The sequence below is a fragment of the Boleophthalmus pectinirostris genome, unplaced genomic scaffold, assembly GCF_026225935.1.
Source record: "Boleophthalmus pectinirostris isolate CB_2022bp ecotype Guang Dong unplaced genomic scaffold, ASM2622593v1 HiC_scaffold_2823, whole genome shotgun sequence".
Classification (NCBI taxonomy): Eukaryota; Metazoa; Chordata; class Actinopteri; order Gobiiformes; family Gobiidae; genus Boleophthalmus; species Boleophthalmus pectinirostris.
Window position 1 is genome coordinate 926,678 of NW_026571288.1, and position 17,315 is coordinate 943,992.

The window sequence follows — 17,315 nt, forward strand, 5'->3', positions numbered from 1 at the left end:
ATGTAAACACTTAATTCCTAATGAAAATTATTATAAACTTAATTCCAAATTTTCAACTTAATTCTGAAGTAAGTGGGTGGTTTATTCCAAGTTTAAAGCCCAATTCATGTATTTCTTGATCAAGTAAACGTTTATTCTTCTTAAAAATAATGTTGTTCAGCGCATGCTCATTGTGTCACCCTTCTGAAGCGATCCAGATGATCCAACTCCATCCACATCTCTTTGGATTTGTGAGCGGGATGTGGGAGTGCGCTGAGGTAGAGCAGCCTCACACTCATTTTTTCTTTGTCCTCCTTCTTCGACACTCTTCCCTTCTCCTCCTCAGCTGACAGACGTAAAACGTGATGAGAGAATTCTCCACCTGCTGCGCATTATTTCCATGTAAACTCAAAGGAGATTATTTTAATTCAGAACTATTTAATTCGGAATTTAAAAAAAAAAAAAAAACATGGCCAGAACGTGGCCAGTGTGGCATAAAATTTACTTCAATTACTGGTGCTTTTATTACTCAAAAATACCTTAAATGGCCCATACTACTACTACTATCTATGTTTTAATGTAGTTTCCTCATCACAAACAGATCTGGAGTTGTGTTTTGTTTCATTCACAAATGTTTAACACACAAACCCTGCACATTTAGGCTTCTTAGTTCTTCTTTGAAACAGAAAACACTTTTTTCTGTGTTGTGAACAATGTGTGTTTTTAAACTTCATGCACATTCAATAGAATCATTTGGATTCATTTCAGACCTGGAATTGCCAATCTCTACTGAAATAAAAGTAAAAGAAGCTGTTAAAAACTACCACAATATGACATCACAAGCTGGAACAGAGCATTTTGAGCTTCGGAGATGTAAACAGACTAATAATAAAGCAGGGTGACCAGATGTCCCTGTGTCTCTGTGTCCCATGCCCCAGCAGATTTATCCAAAACCATTCACTTGTCCCTGTTTAAGAAATGTCCCAGTTGTCCCAGTTTTTCACCAATCTGATCCACACTAACAGTAAAGAGAGGCATATATTGTCATTTGTTCAGCTAAAATACAAAAAACTGAGCTTGAAAATGATCATAAGGAGAAAAAATGCACCAACAAAAGTTCCAGATTTTATACTGTTTTATAATGAACAATCTAGGCAAAGCTCTGCCGTTTTCAGTCCTGAGGAATTTTCAAAGCAAAGAATTGGAACGCCGACAATCCTGGTTCATGTGACTGATGTGTGAACGCTCCAAAAAACTTATAAATACATAAAACACTGATTCAAATAAAAATTTCATAATCATAATCATAATAATACAGTTACTATACATATATATAATATTGGTATTATTATTATTATTATTATTATTATTATTATTATTAAGTATCTAGTGTTGTAGTCAAGACTGCAGTTATTGAGACCAAGACCAGTGCAAGACCACAGGGTCCCGAGACTGAAACAAGACCAAGATCTCTGAGGGTCGAGACCGAGACAAGACCAAGACCAACTGTGTCCTTTTCCACATTTATTTGTATTTTACAGTTATTTAGGTGCATATATATTAATGTTTTTATGAATCTTTCTCCATTTTATCTGATTAATGTTCATTTAGGCTTCAAATAGGCTGCACTATATACTACTATAAACACTCTGTGCCCCTTTTTTGGACCTTCACCCACAGTTTGAGAACCCCTTCTTTAGTCCCGCCTCCACTGGCACTTTACACAAAACAACAAGTTCATAACATTTACAGTTTCGTTATCTTACTGGTTACCGAGACAAGACCGAGACCAAGCTCCATCAAGACCGAGACAAGACCGAGACCAAGCTCCATCGAGACCGAGACAAGACCGAGACCAAGCTCCATCAAGACCGAGACAAGACCGAGACCAAGCTCCATCAAGACCGAGACAAGACCGAGACCAAGCTCCATCAAGACCGAGACAAGACAAGACAAACCGAGACCAAGCTCCATCAGACAAGACCGAGACAAGACCGAGACCAAGCTCCATCAAGACCGAGACAAGACCGAGACCAAACACCATCAAGACCGAGACAAGACCGAGACCAAGCTCCATCGAGACCGAGACAAGACTGAGACAAGACCGAGACCAAGCTCCATCAAGACCGAGACAAGACCGAGACCAAGCTCCATCAAGACCGAGACAAGACCGAGACCAAGCTCCATCAAGACCGAGACAAGACCGAGACCAAGCTCCATCAAGACCGAGACAAGACCGAGACCAAACACCATCAAGACCGAGACAAGACCGAGACCAAGCTCCATCGAGACCGAGACAAGACCGAGACCAAGCTCCATCAAGACCGAGACAAGACTGAGACAAGACCGAGACCAAGCTCCATCAAGACCGAGACAAGACCGAGACCAAGCTCCATCAAGACAGAGACAAGACCGAGACCAAATGCCATCAAGACCGAGACAAGACCGAGACCAAGCTCCATCAAGACAGAGACAAGACCGAGACCAAATGCCATCAAGACCGAGACAAGACCGAGACCAAGCTCCATCGAGACCGAGACAAGACTGAGACAAGACCGAGACCAAATGCCATCAAGACCGAGACAAGACCGAGACCAAGCTCCATCAAGACCGAGACAAGACGGAGACCGAGCGCCATCAAGACCAAGACAAGACCGAGACCAAGTTCCATCAAGACCGAGACAGGACCGAGACCAAGCTCCATCAAGACAGAGACAAGACCGAGACCAAACGCCATCAAGACCGAGACAAGACTGAGACCAAGCTCCATCGAGACCGAGACAAGACCGAGACAAGACTGAGACAAGACCGAAACCAAGCTCCATCAAGATCCATCGAGACCGAGACAAGACCTAGACCAAGCTCCCTCAAGACCGAGACTAAATGCACTCAAGTCCAAGATGAGACCAAGACTGTAAAAATGTGGTCTCGAGGCCAGTTTCAAGTCTAAGACCGAGCACTAGGACATTAGTATTGAAACCGTTCCAAACATCCAGGTTAAAGCGTGTAAAAGTGAAAGTCTGTATTCAGGTCATGGCACCTCTCATCTGTATTGTTTTTTTTACAGTGGTTGTGCCTCCTAAACATATTTCATAGATTATTTCTCAAAGGAGGAAGTATTGCACCATGAAAAGAGCGCCCCCTGGAGCTGTGTCATTAAAAGTCCTGTGTACACTCTTTCTATTATTCACTGGCAGCGTCACAAACAGCTCGGGCCGGGCCTTAGCATTAGTGTTAGCCTCCTGTGTGTCAGGTGGGTTTCGTCAGCTCGCTCTGGCATATGCTAATGCTCCTCTTTGAACTCTTTCAAAAGAAATAAAAAAAGCCCGTATTAATTTTTGATGAGGCCGTCCGCGTTTGGAAACACAGCTCGTCTGCAAAGAATGAAAAGAGCAAAAGTTACAAAGTTTGGCTCCAACGTCAAAATGTGCAAGAAATTCTAAATGTTGCGAGTCATAACAACACAGAACATTATTATGTGTACACAACACAACACAATACTCAGTGGGTGTGTGTGTGTGTAACAGAGACGCAGGGTTCTAGCACTGCAGCTAATTCATGTTGTCACCACACTGTGTGCACTTTTCTTTATTGATATAGCTCAAGATCAGTCTGAAACTCTAAATCTCTGTCCTGTCAGTGGAGCTTTTTTAGCAAAAGTTTTGAGTTTTTTTAGTTTTTAGTTTTAGTTTTAGTTTTAATTTTTGATTTTGAGGCTTTTGACAGCCCTAGTTCTAACTCGATTGACTTAACATTATAATTTATGAATTACGTAGCTAAAAGGAAAAAAAATAAAAATTAAAAAATAGTTATTGATGCCAAAACTCATCAAATCTTCTCATGATCAAGTTTGGAAATATCACAACAACAACAAGTGGACAACTGGACTATTTTTCAGTGTTGGAAATGTAAAAATGTAGTTTTTATGATCACACTAGAGCGATCGCCCTGTAACTGTAAGATCAACAGTTTGGTTCCAGTTCCAGACCCGTGCATGCTTCAGGTTTGATGGTTGGCTGTTGGTGCACATTAGACCATTCTGTTCAAAAGTCCCGGTAAAGTCTCGTCTCATCTTGTCGTCATGTTTGTGCAGATGGAGCAGGCGGCTCAGTCCTACGTCTCGTCCGATGAGGATGACATGATGGAGGGTCTGGAGGACAGGAAGTACCCCGGAGAGGTCACGACCCCAAGTTTCAAACTCAAGTTCCACCCCAAAGACGCCAAGAAGGAGCTGCTCTCGTGAGTCTATACTCCCGTGTTTCCCAAACTCTTTTTTTCTGCGGACCCATATTTTAAAAGTCACAAACCTTAGCGACCCAAGTCAATAGACATTATTGGTAAATCACAAAATAAAGGTGGATTTGAGCTAGTGCTGTCATGCGATTAAAAAAATTGAGAGATTAATTAATTATGATCTGTAATTAATTAATCTAATTAATCTCTTTTTAATCTCACCTAAAAATTGCTGAAAAAAGCCTTCAATTTGAGGTATTTTCATTTAAATTCATTATTACATTATTGTGGCAGATCAAAAGACTAATATAGATAAAAAAAAGTGACTTTATAAAGTCATTTATTGTTTAACAAATCTCTCCAATTTGGCTGTTGAGCCCAAGTCTCCATGAATAAGAAACTGTTTGTTGTAAAGTAGCAAAGACGAGGAAATCTGAACAGAATAACTTTTGTCTACTTAAAGACAATAAAAAGTCCAGTCTTTCCTTAACCATATTAAAAATATTATTGATAGAGAAATACTTTATATATGAGATCACTGGTTTTAGTCCTTGTTTTAGTCCTGGTTTAGACCTGCTTTAGTCCTACTTTAGTCCTAGTTTAGTCCTGGAATGGGTTAGTCCTGGTTTTAGTTCTGGTGTTAGTTCTGGTTTAGTCCTGGTTTAGACCTGGTTTAGACCTGGTTTTAGTTCTGGTTTTAGTCCTGGACTGGGTTAGTCCCGGTTTTAGTCTCGGTGTTAGTTCTGGTCGGTGTTTTACCTGTGCACTGCTGCCTCTGTTCTACTGGCTCTTCGACCTCGTCCATTGTGACTGACGCCGCCAACGTGAACATGACGTTTACATCGCTCTTACTGCACGCGTTTTGTGTGGGTTTCCAGCAATGAGTGGAATTACCGAAATAAAAAAGTTTATAAATGTGTTTTTGTGTGTGTGTTGTTGTCCCAACAACACATAAAAACAGATTTTATAATAAAGCAACTCGCATATAGAAACAGTAAAGTGAGAAAATGAGATTAACGCGATTAAAAAACATAACGCGCTAAATATGACTGTAATTAATTAATCGTAATTAACGCGATAATTTGACACCCCTAATTTGAGCATTATTGAACATTAATGAGAATATTTTATTGTTGACTGAGCGATCATGTCTCTGAACAATTAGTAATACTCAAGTTTTAAACAATGAAAAACATTCACTGAAGCAGCAATAAAAGGATCCATAAGTCACCTGTTTGGACATTAAACACAGAACATTTCTTTTTCTTTTCAACATTCAATTGAACCAGCAATTTTGGAACAAAATAGTCTGTATATTGCAGACCTACATGCCCAGTCTTTAGGAAACAATGCTCTACACAATCTACAGTATATCTGCATTAAACCTGCTGTTGTGATTGAGCCTTACCACTGGACCAGTCACAGAGCAGCATTGTGGTTTGGGTGGAGCTAAAGGTAAAGTGCCCAAATGAACCAAAACAAATATGGCGACATGGTGTATTTCCACAGAAACACAGAATTTTTCTGTGTAGAAGTCAGAGGACGTAAAGTTCTATCAGCGTGAGTTTAAATCTGATTCAACAGAAGGATTTGATGCCCCAAATCTTACATTTCAAGTTATTTTATTCAAATATTCAAGTCATTTTAATATGTTTCTCTATTTCAGGTGCCCCACTCCAGGCTGTGACGGCAGTGGACACATCACCGGAAACTACGCCTCTCACCGCAGGTATGTGTCAGATGCCCTCCCATCCTCCTGTGTCCTTGTGTGTGTCAGACGCCCTCCCATCCTCCTGTGTCCCTGTGTGTGTCAGATGCCCTCCCATCCTCCTGTGTCCCTGTGTGTGTCAGATGCCCTCCCATCCTCCTCCAGGTCAAATGCCTCTAGTCAGTCTGCAGATGTTGTGTCAGTTCAGTGGGAGAATGGACCTTGTCACTGATACAAATGATACAGAATTCTTAGCTTTGGCCTAATATTTCACTTTTGCTAATGAACTTGAACTTGAACTTAACCCTTTATAAAAGCTTCTTGCACTGTCCTCTTCCTCCTGAACGACCTTGTCACTTGGCTATGCGTTCTTTACTGCAAAAATGATATTTCTGAGTTGAAATGACTTGAATTCTTGACTCTGGCGCACTTACTCACTTGTCTCATCTCTCCTCACCCTTTGCTCCCTTCCTCCCTCGCCCCCTCTCTCCTTGCTCTTTTGCCTCCTTAATCCCTCTCTCCTCGCTCCCTTATCTCCTTCCTCCCTTCCTCCCTCACCCCTCTCACTCTGCTCTCTTACCTACCTTGGTCCCTCTCTCCTTACTCCCTCACTCCTTCTCCTTGTTCCCTCACTCCCTCCCTCCTTGCTCCCTCTCCTTGCCTCCTTGCGTCCTTGCCTCCTTCAGTCTTTCTGGTTGCCCCCTCGCCGATAAGAGTCTCCGGTCCCTCATGGCTGCCAACACTCCTGAGCTCAAGTATGTTTCTCTCTCTGTCTCTTCTCTTACACTGAACTTAAAGGGATTCAGCACAGTGTCACAATTTGGTTTAAGATGATTATAAAAAATAAAAATCAGCCTCAACCACAGCCAAAATGAGAAAAATCGTATCATTATAAAAATTCTGGGGTCATCTCTATTTCAAATTCGTCTGACCACTTTTTTCTTTGCCTTCATCTGTTGCATTGTCTCCTGCTCTGTAAGACTCACACTTCCAAAGCTTTTTCTCTCTTTATTTTGTATTATTCATTCACTCCACATTCAGACTAAGGCAAGGTATACATGAAGTGTCTTGCCCAAGGACACAATACCTACTAGAGATTTAATAGTGATTCATGCATGTTTGAGCAATCTTTAATCATTTATTTTCAAGACACCATTCCGCCCATCATTGCCAGTTTTAGTTATGATTTTCTTAATCTGTGATACACGTAGGGTTCAGCAGCGTCACGTCATCATTTTGGTCCAAATGTATAAAAACCCTCTGTTCTAGTGTGATGTGCAGCTCTCCACAGGAGGAGCCCACAGCCTGCTGCGCTTTGTTGCCATGACGTTTATGGCAACATCAGCTCCCATTCGACACCACCACCAGTTTTCCAACTGTTTCTTTTATCATCTTAGATGAATATTATGATTTAAAATGTGCAAATTATAAAATACTGATCCACAGATGTCATAGTTTAGAACGGGGTCTCTAACCTTTTTCCTCTGCTGCCTCTGCCTCTACCTTTACAAAAGGAAAATGCCAGAGAGCTACTCATTTTAGTAACTGCAAAAAAAGGAGAAAGTATAAGAGCCACGGTGAGCCTTGGATGGGGTCAGGGTTCCCACTCTTTTTCACTAACAAAATTTCAAAACTTTTCCATGACTTTTTCATGACCTAAAGTGAAATTTCCATGACTTTACATATGTAAAATTGATCAGACTTTTAGGGCTAAATATGAAATGTTAACCCTTCCCACTCACCTTATGGTTTGGGATTATAGTTTTTAACATTCAAAATCCTGTCAGTGCATTTATTGTCGTCTCTTTTAAACAAAAGGTGCACACGTTCGGAAATAACCATAATAGCCTCATGAGAACTTAACAGAACTGAAGCTGGAGTTGCATGAATGAGATACTAAAATTCCATGACTTTTCCAAACCTGGAAAATGACATTTTCAATTTCCATGACTTTTCCAGGATTTCCATGACTGTGGGAACCCTGTGGGGAACAGTTAGAAGCTTATAAAACATAAACCATTATCCATTCATTAGAAAAAAATGACACATTTACACTGTAAACAATCAGATTTTAGTCATTAAGCACAATAGATATAATCCAGAAATCCCTTGGCGAGCTGTTGGAGGGGGTGGAGAGATACTGGTGGCCCGTGAGCTACAGGTTGAAGACCCCTGGATTGCACACACAGGCACTGTGGGTCTGATTTAAGTGCTGAAGTTCTAAGCATTGAGTGAGCTGCAGGTTGATAAAAGCTTCTTCTTCTTTGACATTTCATATAAGACGTGCTCTCTGTGATTTGACTTTCACAGTTGCACCAGTGCATTCTCCAAAAGTATATTAACTTTAAGCAAACTTAAATTTGAAAAGACCAAAGGGACGTGTGCACAAACATGTAAATAAACCATATGATGGAAGTTCTACTGCTGCGCATTTATACTTAAAACACAAAGCATTTTAAGCATTCATCCTGCTTATCTTTACCTAAATAGCAAACCCTTCCTTAAATGAAACTCTCTGCTCTGTTTTGTGCCAGATGCCCTACCCCCGGCTGCGATGGCTCCGGTCACATCACCGGAAACTACGCGTCTCACCGAAGGTAAACGTCCCCGACATGGACGCCCTCCAAACACATGAGCGCACCATGACAGAGACAGAGAGGTGTAGAGACAGTTCTGCTAGAGCCAGACAGGAACGCACCCACACACGACTCAACGGCCCACAAATCATATGTACACGATCGGAAATGACTTGGACTCCTTTTATTGAAGTTGATTTGAGAAGATTTGACTTGGAGATCTTCTTTTACTTACATGTACCTTTTGTCATTTTAAAGATATGGATTCCGTACATGTTTTGTCTTATTTTAAAATCAGTGGAATGACTGAATAAATGTAAAGAAAATGTATAAATAATATTAACATTCTGCCCCTCTTCTGACACTCTTACTTTTTTATTCTTTTGCACTTGAAGATAAATATTTCAAAATGAATTATCTGCCACTGGAGTGATGTCAGTATAGTGAAGAAATTCTTAAATGTAACTTGTCAAAACGACTTAAATCAAAATTGAAACTGTGAATTCAAGTCATTTTCGATCGTGTAGATATTGTTTTTGCCGATGCATTTTCACATATCATTCATTGAGGCGCTTGACTTGTATTTTAAATAAACCTTTGTGCAGTTATGATTTCTTCTTTATTCTTTTCTTGCTCCTTTTTGCTCAGCGGACGTGTTCTTAAAGTCACCCCCTCCATACTTTGTGCTTTCAGTCTCTCTGGGTGCCCGCGTGCCAAGAAAAGTGGAATTAAAACTCCTACCAAGGACAACCAGGAGGATTCGGAGCTTTTAAAGTTCGTACCGCTCAGAAAGCCTATGTCTTTTCTTAGCGATACTGACGGTAAAACGAAAGAATGCAAAACAGACAGACAGATAGAAAGAGAGAGAGAGTAGGACACTTAAAGGGCCCATATTACGCTATTTTCTGATCTATGTTCTGATGTTGTTTCCTCATCACAGACACACCTGGAGTTGTGTTTTGTTTCATTCACACATGTTTAACACACAAACCTGCACATTTATATTATGAGTTCTTCTCTCAAACTGAAAACACTCTGTCCCACCTTGTGATGTCATGTGGTAATACAGGCATACATGCTCCCCTGGCGGCACGGTGGCTGAGTGGCTAGCACTCATGCCTCACAGCAAGCTCCGGTTTCCCCCATCAACCCAAAACATGCTCCAGGTCTCCATGAACAGTTGATAACAGTTGATAGTCAAGGTCAGTTAAATACAATCAATACAATCATTGTGTGTCCTTAGACAAGACACTTCACCCACATTGTGGTGGTGTGTGTGTGAGTGATGGTGGTGGTCAGAGGGACCGATGGCGCTGATTGGCATGGCAGCTGCACTTCTGTCAGTCTGCCCCAGGGCAGCTGTGGCTACAATAGTATCTTAACATCACCAGGTATAGAATGAATGAATAATGCTGAATAATGCTCTGTAAAGTGTCTTTGGGGATAAAAAAAATGTCTTTGAAAAGTGCTATATAAATAAAGACTTACTTACTTACTGTGTTTTTGGAATTGCTTGTCTATTGAAAACTACAATTTCATGACATCACAAGGTGGAACAGAGCATTTGGAGCTTTGGAGATGTAGACAGACTAATAATAAAGAGTTACTCAAACATGTGTGAATGAAACAAAACACAACTGTATGTTTTTGAGGAGGAAACAACATTCTAACATGATTTAAAGCTCACAGAGTGTGTGTAATACAGGACCTTTAATACTGTGACTTACAGTAGATCCACAGTGAGAGTACAGCAGGCTGCAGACTCTATACAGTGGGCTCAATGCTTTTGCACACATGGCTGTTCACTAGCTGCATGTTTCTATGTGATGTTTATAATCTGAATATACAGAAAACTGTAGTTAGCAATAAGTGTGTGGATATTTTGTGGTTCTCATTTATAGAAATTATATTTGATTAAAATGTAACACAAATGTACAACAGTGTAAATACAAAAATTGTTTAAAATTTGACTTGATGATTTGGATTAGTGGCCAAGAGCAGTAAGGAAAGGCTGGGACTTTTTATACAATAATTCTAAAAAATCTAGATATGATTCTTCAGTCTAAATTGCTTTAAATAATTGGTTAGAAATGGAATAAAATCAGTTTAGTGGCTAGTTTTGTGTATTTATATAAAGAATTACTAATTTAAATTTCTCTTTTCTAACATTTCATTATTTTGTCCACTCCACCTCTCTTCTTCTTTCTCTCTTTCCTCTATTGCTCTTCCAAACTCTTTCTTCTCTTTCTTTCTGCCCCCCTCTCTCTTTCTTTATTTCTCTCTCTGCCCCCTCCCCTCAGATGCCCAGTGCCCGGGTGCGACAGCTTGGGGCACATCAGTGGTAAATACGCCACCCATCGCAGTGCCTACGGGTGCCCGCTGGCCGCACGCAGACAGAAAGAGGGGCTTCTGAACGGGACCCCCTTTAACTGGAAGGCCTTTAAGAGCGAGGGTCCCACCTGCCCCACTCCGGGGTGCGACGGCTCGGGTCACGCCAACGGCAGCTTCCTCACCCACCGCAGGTACGACAGGAGACTCCGTTACATCCTGTTCATACACAACATGGCCAGATGCAAGATGATGATACTTTGTCAAGAAGAGAAGTGACTTAGCTGAACTGCAAACAAGTCCCTCTGCAATAACATTACAGTCACAACATTCACTGTTTTTGAAAGAAATATCCAAAAGGATGATCCACAAATGCTGAACCTTCTCATTATTTGTTTGACATGGAGATATGAACCATAAAGGTCAACAAAACGTCAACAAATCTGCATCTGACAGTCACACAGCAAATCCACAAATCTTAATATCTTTGTAATTCTTGGGCGTATCCACATGAAACTAAAACTGGCACAAAGTTCAACCCCTTCTCTGTCAGGGGAACTAAAGTCAGAACCTTTTTTCACAATTACTACAGAAAGCGGAGTCATCATTCAACCCCGAAATTTCAGGTGAAAGGACTTCGACCCACAAGATTAACATGACAAGATTGTGGAGCGATTTCCAAACAAATAATGAGAAGGTTCAACATTTGTGGAGCAGAAGTTCGCAGAGGTTGTAAGGTTCAAAAACTGAATCTTGCAACCTCTTGTGTCTTCTCTCTTGTGTGTTGCTTAAATTACCTTGAGTTTTTTTTTTAGTTCAACATAACTTTCACAGACGTCTTCTCTGAAATGTTTGTATTTTGTTCCAAAAAGTGAAGTTTTCTTGGCTTTTTGACTTCACTTGAGAACAATGCAAATTTATGGAAATACAGACGATTCGAATCAAGTAATTATAATTCAGCCAAACACCCACCACACAATGAATGAAACACTGTGTAATGTGGTTTTGTTTTTCTTAATTTGACAAACTTATGTTACAAAGTTGGACGTGGGGACTGTGCAGAAAGTGAGGTTAAAGGAGACGTCAGTTGAATCTGCAAAGGAAAATAAAAACAAGAGTGAAGTCCAAAAGGTGCAGGAGACATTTTGTTTAGAATAAAGTTATTTACATCAAATTAAAAGTGTTGCCACGATACTAAAACTCAGGAAGGACTCAGGAAGGATGCTCTACACCAATTCTGACACTATTTAGACACTATTTCCAGTAGGTTCATAGTGGTCCATGTGTGTATATATTAGTCTCTGTGCACTTCTACTTGTTCTGATTCAGCTCAACATCATTCTAAAGATATTCAGCAAAGCTTCATTTCTGTCCCGTCAATGGGACTGTGTGAGATTTAGCACCGATTTGTATCTGAATTTCAATACTTTTTACTGCTTGTCTCGATGGTAATGCTATTACTTTGCCTAAAATGTTCCACAAAATAGCTTTTAGCAATTGCTGGGTTTCAGATGACAGCGCAGCATTCTACAGGCCAGTCGAATCGGCAGATTTTAGATTCCAAAATTTGATGATGTCATACTCTCAGAAGTGGGGCAAGTTCCAGGTTTCTCTATAGCAGGGATCTACATCCTTTTTCCTTTGGTGAGCTACTGTTATGAAATGAAAATACCAGAAAGCTACTCATTTTGAGAAAGAATTAAAGTCACAAGAGTACAGTTAGATGCTTATTAAACATAAACCATGATCCATTTATTATTCCAGAAGTTAAGCATCAAAATCACACATTAACAGTCAGAGGCGGTGCTACCATTAGGCAAAAGTACGTGGCTGCTTAGGGCCCCCAAACCAGGAGGGGCCCCAACTAATTGCTCTCAGTGCCTCTAATGGCCAAGGCCTCCGAGAAATTTTTTTCTCAATATGGCATAAAATGAGAGTAGTTTACTTTTTTTTTTAAATATCCAAAGAAAATAAATAATAATAATCATATGTAATGGATGTAAACAAAAATTTAATTGTACTAGTAAAAAAATAAAACAACTTTCAGCTCTTTTTACTAACTAAGAAGATTCAAGAGTGTCAAGAACAGTGGAGAAAACAGACAATAAATAAATAAATATATATATTTTTTTAAAAAGGTGCATTATAGTGAGGGCCCCAAACTCAAGTTCACCCAGGGCTCCCAAATTGCTAACTCCACCACAGTTTACAATAATTAATCAGATTTTGGTTATTAAGCACATTACATATAATTCTGAAATCCTTTGGCGAGCGACTTAGAAGAGCTACTTTCCTATTAATATGTTGAGATGGCATTTAAAACCCGACAGTACAGTCAGAGCAGATAACATGAGTCTTGTTCAAATGCAGCTTTGTGTTGATACAGTGAGCTCTGGGGTCCAGTCACTAATAAAAATGATTCAACACTTGTGAATTTACCTTTTGGAGATTTAATGGTAAAGTTCAATGTAATCAATAAGTGGTTTTTAGACTCGAGAATGTGATGATGTCATATTCCCAGATGAGGGGCAGAAGACAGTTTTTGTTTTTGTTATTTTTATTGATTATATTCTACTTTGCCATGAAATATCTAAAAGGTAAAGCCACACATTTTGGATCTGATCTTTTCTATTATTGACTATACCCAAGAGCTCACTGTCTTACAACACAAATCAGTTTTTTAACACTGTACATTACACCTGCTCCCCATCTGTGTGAAATGTTATTGGCCTATAGAATGTTGTGATGCCATCTGTGTAGTTTTCATATTCTAGAACAGAGTAGACATGTCAAACTCATGCCCAGGGACCAAATTTGAAATATAATTATATTTCCCCACGAGATCATATCAAATGTGTATTAGAGCTGCTCACCGGCTACAGATAGACTATAGAGTCATTATTTATTTAAAATGTTGTTATTATTTTATATTATGTTTGTTCTGGATTCAATATTTAAGCAAAACTATTATTAAACATTTATTTTAATAAGAAAAGGTTTAACATTACATATATCAAATAAAGAGAAAACATGTAGATGTTGTTGAAATTTTTCAATAAATATTTAGTTTGGCCCACGACTTAGTCCCAGTTTTTAATTTTGGCATCTGTCAATTTGAGTTTGACAGCCCTGTTCTAGAATGTAATGAAGTCATATTTCCAGATGACGGGTAAGAGACAGTTGCTCCTATTGATTACACTGTACTTTGCCATGAAATATGGGAAAAGTAAATTCCCAAATATGGAACCTGATTGTTTCTATTATTGCCTAGACCCAAGACCATGCTGTATTACAACAAGAACTTGTAGTTGAACAATATTAATTTTAGTCTAGCCCCATCTGTATTCTATAAGTGATACTGGGCTCTAAAATGTTGTGAGTATGACATCATGACATTGTAATCTAAGGCCCCGTCCACACTACTATGTATTCTAGTCGTTTTTGTTGCGGATGCAGTGTTTGTCACATCAATCCGATGGGAAATGACTCCACAGACGGAACGATCTGGTGCTGCCAGCTCCCATGAATTCATCTGAGTACAGAACTGATCTGACACTGTGTGGACGCCTGAAAACACTGATACTCTGATGTAGGTCTATGCTCCACGAAGTAATTCACCGCCAAAACTCTAAGAGGCTAGAATATGATCTATAATATGGTCTATGCGCAGTGTTGGGAAGGTTACTTTTAAAATGTATTCCCCTACAGATTACAGATTACATACCCCAAAATGGAGTTTGTAACATAATCCATGAAATTATTTAAGGTGAGTAACGTAATCTGAATACTTTGGATTACTTGATTTGCTGTAGAGTAGCAAAGACCTGGATGGTTTAGTCCTGGTTTAGACCTGTTTTAGATCTGGTTTAGACCTGGTTAAGATCTAGTTTAGTCCTGGTTTAGACCTGGTTAAGATCTAGTTTAGTCCTGGTTTAGACTTGGTTAAGATCTAGTTTAGACCTGGTTTTAGTCCTGGTTTAGACCTGGTTTAGATCTAGTTTAGGCCTGTTTTTTGTCCTGGTTTTAGTCCTGGTTTAGACCTGGTTTAGATCTAGTTTAGTTTCTGGCAACGAGTGGAATTACCAAAAAAAACAAAACAAAAAGAGGGGGGGGGGGGGGGGGGGACTGGGGGGATTTAGCCCAAAATGTGAAAACTGGAAAACAGGAAAATACCACCCTGTAATCCATTTATTTCAACAAAGTAACTGTAATCCAATTACCACTCACCGAAACAGTAACTGTAACCAAATACAGTTACTCATAATTTGTACTCTGATTATGTAACTCCAGTACATGTAATCTGTTACTCCCCAACACGCCAGTGTTGGGGAGTGACCTGGAGACGTATAAGCTCTGAAAAATTTAACATGAACCATCTCCAACACGACAGAAGCACAGAACAGACTCAGCATCAGCAGAACACCCCTCTGTCACAGAGAGAACACTCATATTCCACTGAGTCGTGTCCTTTAGTCCGACAGAAGCTGAACCGCATCAGCAGCACAACAGCGAGCTTTTTTTTTTGGAGCACTTAGTTTATGCAAATTAGCCATGCTCAAAGCTGTGTGGATAGGGAAGGCTTGCGGACACAGAAACAACGTGTCTGGACGCAAATCGATTCCGATACGGTGATTCGTTTCAGTGTAAACATAGCCTAAACACCACCAATTAACCACCTGTAGTAGAATAAAGGCAAGACTGATCCATTAAACACCATCTTGAAGTTAATGCCATACTGTGAAACATTCCAGGCAAAACACTAACATTTCCATGGAGACCAGCAGGAGGCAGACCCCCATAGAAAAGCGACACCATGCATCTTTAACTTTGCTGTGTAATTTTCTTTCCTTTGTTAATTCTGGTACATTTATCACAGCGTTCACTTCTGTAAAAGTCCCAAAGCACAATATTAAATAATAGTTTTTCAGATGTGTATTGACGTGTGTGTTGTGTTTGTGTGTGCAGTCTCTCAGGATGCCCCAGAGCCTTGTTCGCCAAGAAGAAAGCAAAATACTCAGCGGAGGACTACCTCAGCTCCAAGTTCAGGGCCGGAGATGGTGAGGGGAAACCAAATCAGGATTTTAAACACGCAAAAATAATAAACGTTTAGGATACGAGAGTAGGCAAAAACATGGGAACTTTTAAGTCATTCCAAACAGCTTGTAGTGGTCCAAAGTTTTTATTTTAACGACAACTAGCATACACTTCCATGCACTTCCTGCTTCTCAGACAATAAATCGCTTCATAATCATTTGCAGACTATACACATCAGACTTATTTTGACCTCAAGAGGCCGTCTGACACTCATTGATGTCGGGGGATGGGAGGGCATCTGACACGCATAACAAAATAACATACCGACATGTCCCGTAAAAATAAATTGCCCTTTTAAACATGTTGCTGTGACAGGCTTAGACAGCGTCAGTGGAGATCAAATTCAAAGGAAATGACATGAAACCGGACGCGCTTACAAACTGTTGCATCATTTTACCACCCAAACTCAGGATGCAGGGTTAGAGCCTTGTTTTCCATCCTAAAACAGCGTATTCAGACCGGGGTTTAATAAAAGAAATGAAACGTTATTGACAAAATCTGTCATCTTTGTTTTCAATGAGATTTGAGAGATAGAGATGCATTAGCTAAAACAATATAAAAGTAAACAAAAGAACTGGGGAATTATCCAGTAAACTGACAGGTCACTACTGTTGAATACATTTATCACAACAGTGTCAGATAAAGCTGAATAATTTAGGAAAAGATTATCGAATTGTGATTTTTCTGACAATGTATGTGTCAATAATAGAATTCAGCTCAAATTTGACATTATAAACATGTTCCGAAGAATGGACCGAAAAGGCTGAAATCTAAACTGACAAACTAATACAAGAATCACATTTTAGAACATGTTTATACAGATTTAAGCTACACGTTTGGCAGATGTTACCCCTTGTTTGTGATGCGGACTGTATTGTAATGCCGTGCGTGTTTTCAGTTCTGGACAATGATGAGGACATTAAACAGCTCAACAAAGAAATCAACGACCTGAACGAATCCAACAACGAGATGGAGGCAGACATGGTCAACCTGCAGACTCAGGTAGGAGAATTCTAATTGCTGGACTACGGTCTCTAAAACACACACGAAAAGACCTTGCATAATTATAATTAGGGGTGTCAAATTATCGCGTTAATTGCGATTAATTAATTACAGTCATATTTAGCGCGTTATGTTTTTTAATCGCGTTAATCTCATTCTTAATCTCTAACTTTAGTGTTTCTGTATGCGAGTTGCTTTATTATAAAACCTGTTTTTATGTGTTGTTGGGACAATAACACACACACACAAAAACACATTTATACATTTTTTTTATTTCGGTAATTCCTCTCATTGCCGGAAACCCACACAAAACGCGCGCAGTAAGAGCGATGCAAACATCATGTTCACGTTGGCGGCGTCAGGCACAATGGACGAGGTCGTAGAGCCAGTAGAAC

The 17,315-nt window shown here is 39.7% G+C and overlaps 1 protein-coding gene across 1 annotated transcript in view; it reads left to right on the forward strand.

The window, feature by feature from the left end:
• Positions 1 to 17,315, forward strand: part of myt1b (myelin transcription factor 1b) — a 79,469-nt gene that overhangs the window by 57,983 nt on the left and 4,171 nt on the right. The window contains exons 16-23 of the mRNA XM_055159809.1: positions 4,073 to 4,218; positions 5,879 to 5,941; positions 6,607 to 6,675; positions 8,455 to 8,517; positions 9,190 to 9,270; positions 10,797 to 11,018; positions 15,790 to 15,881; positions 16,817 to 16,920. Of these exons, the coding sequence (XP_055015784.1) occupies positions 4,073 to 4,218; positions 5,879 to 5,941; positions 6,607 to 6,675; positions 8,455 to 8,517; positions 9,190 to 9,270; positions 10,797 to 11,018; positions 15,790 to 15,881; positions 16,817 to 16,920 (840 nt within the window). The remainder of the gene's footprint in view (positions 1 to 4,072; positions 4,219 to 5,878; positions 5,942 to 6,606; positions 6,676 to 8,454; positions 8,518 to 9,189; positions 9,271 to 10,796; positions 11,019 to 15,789; positions 15,882 to 16,816; positions 16,921 to 17,315) is intronic.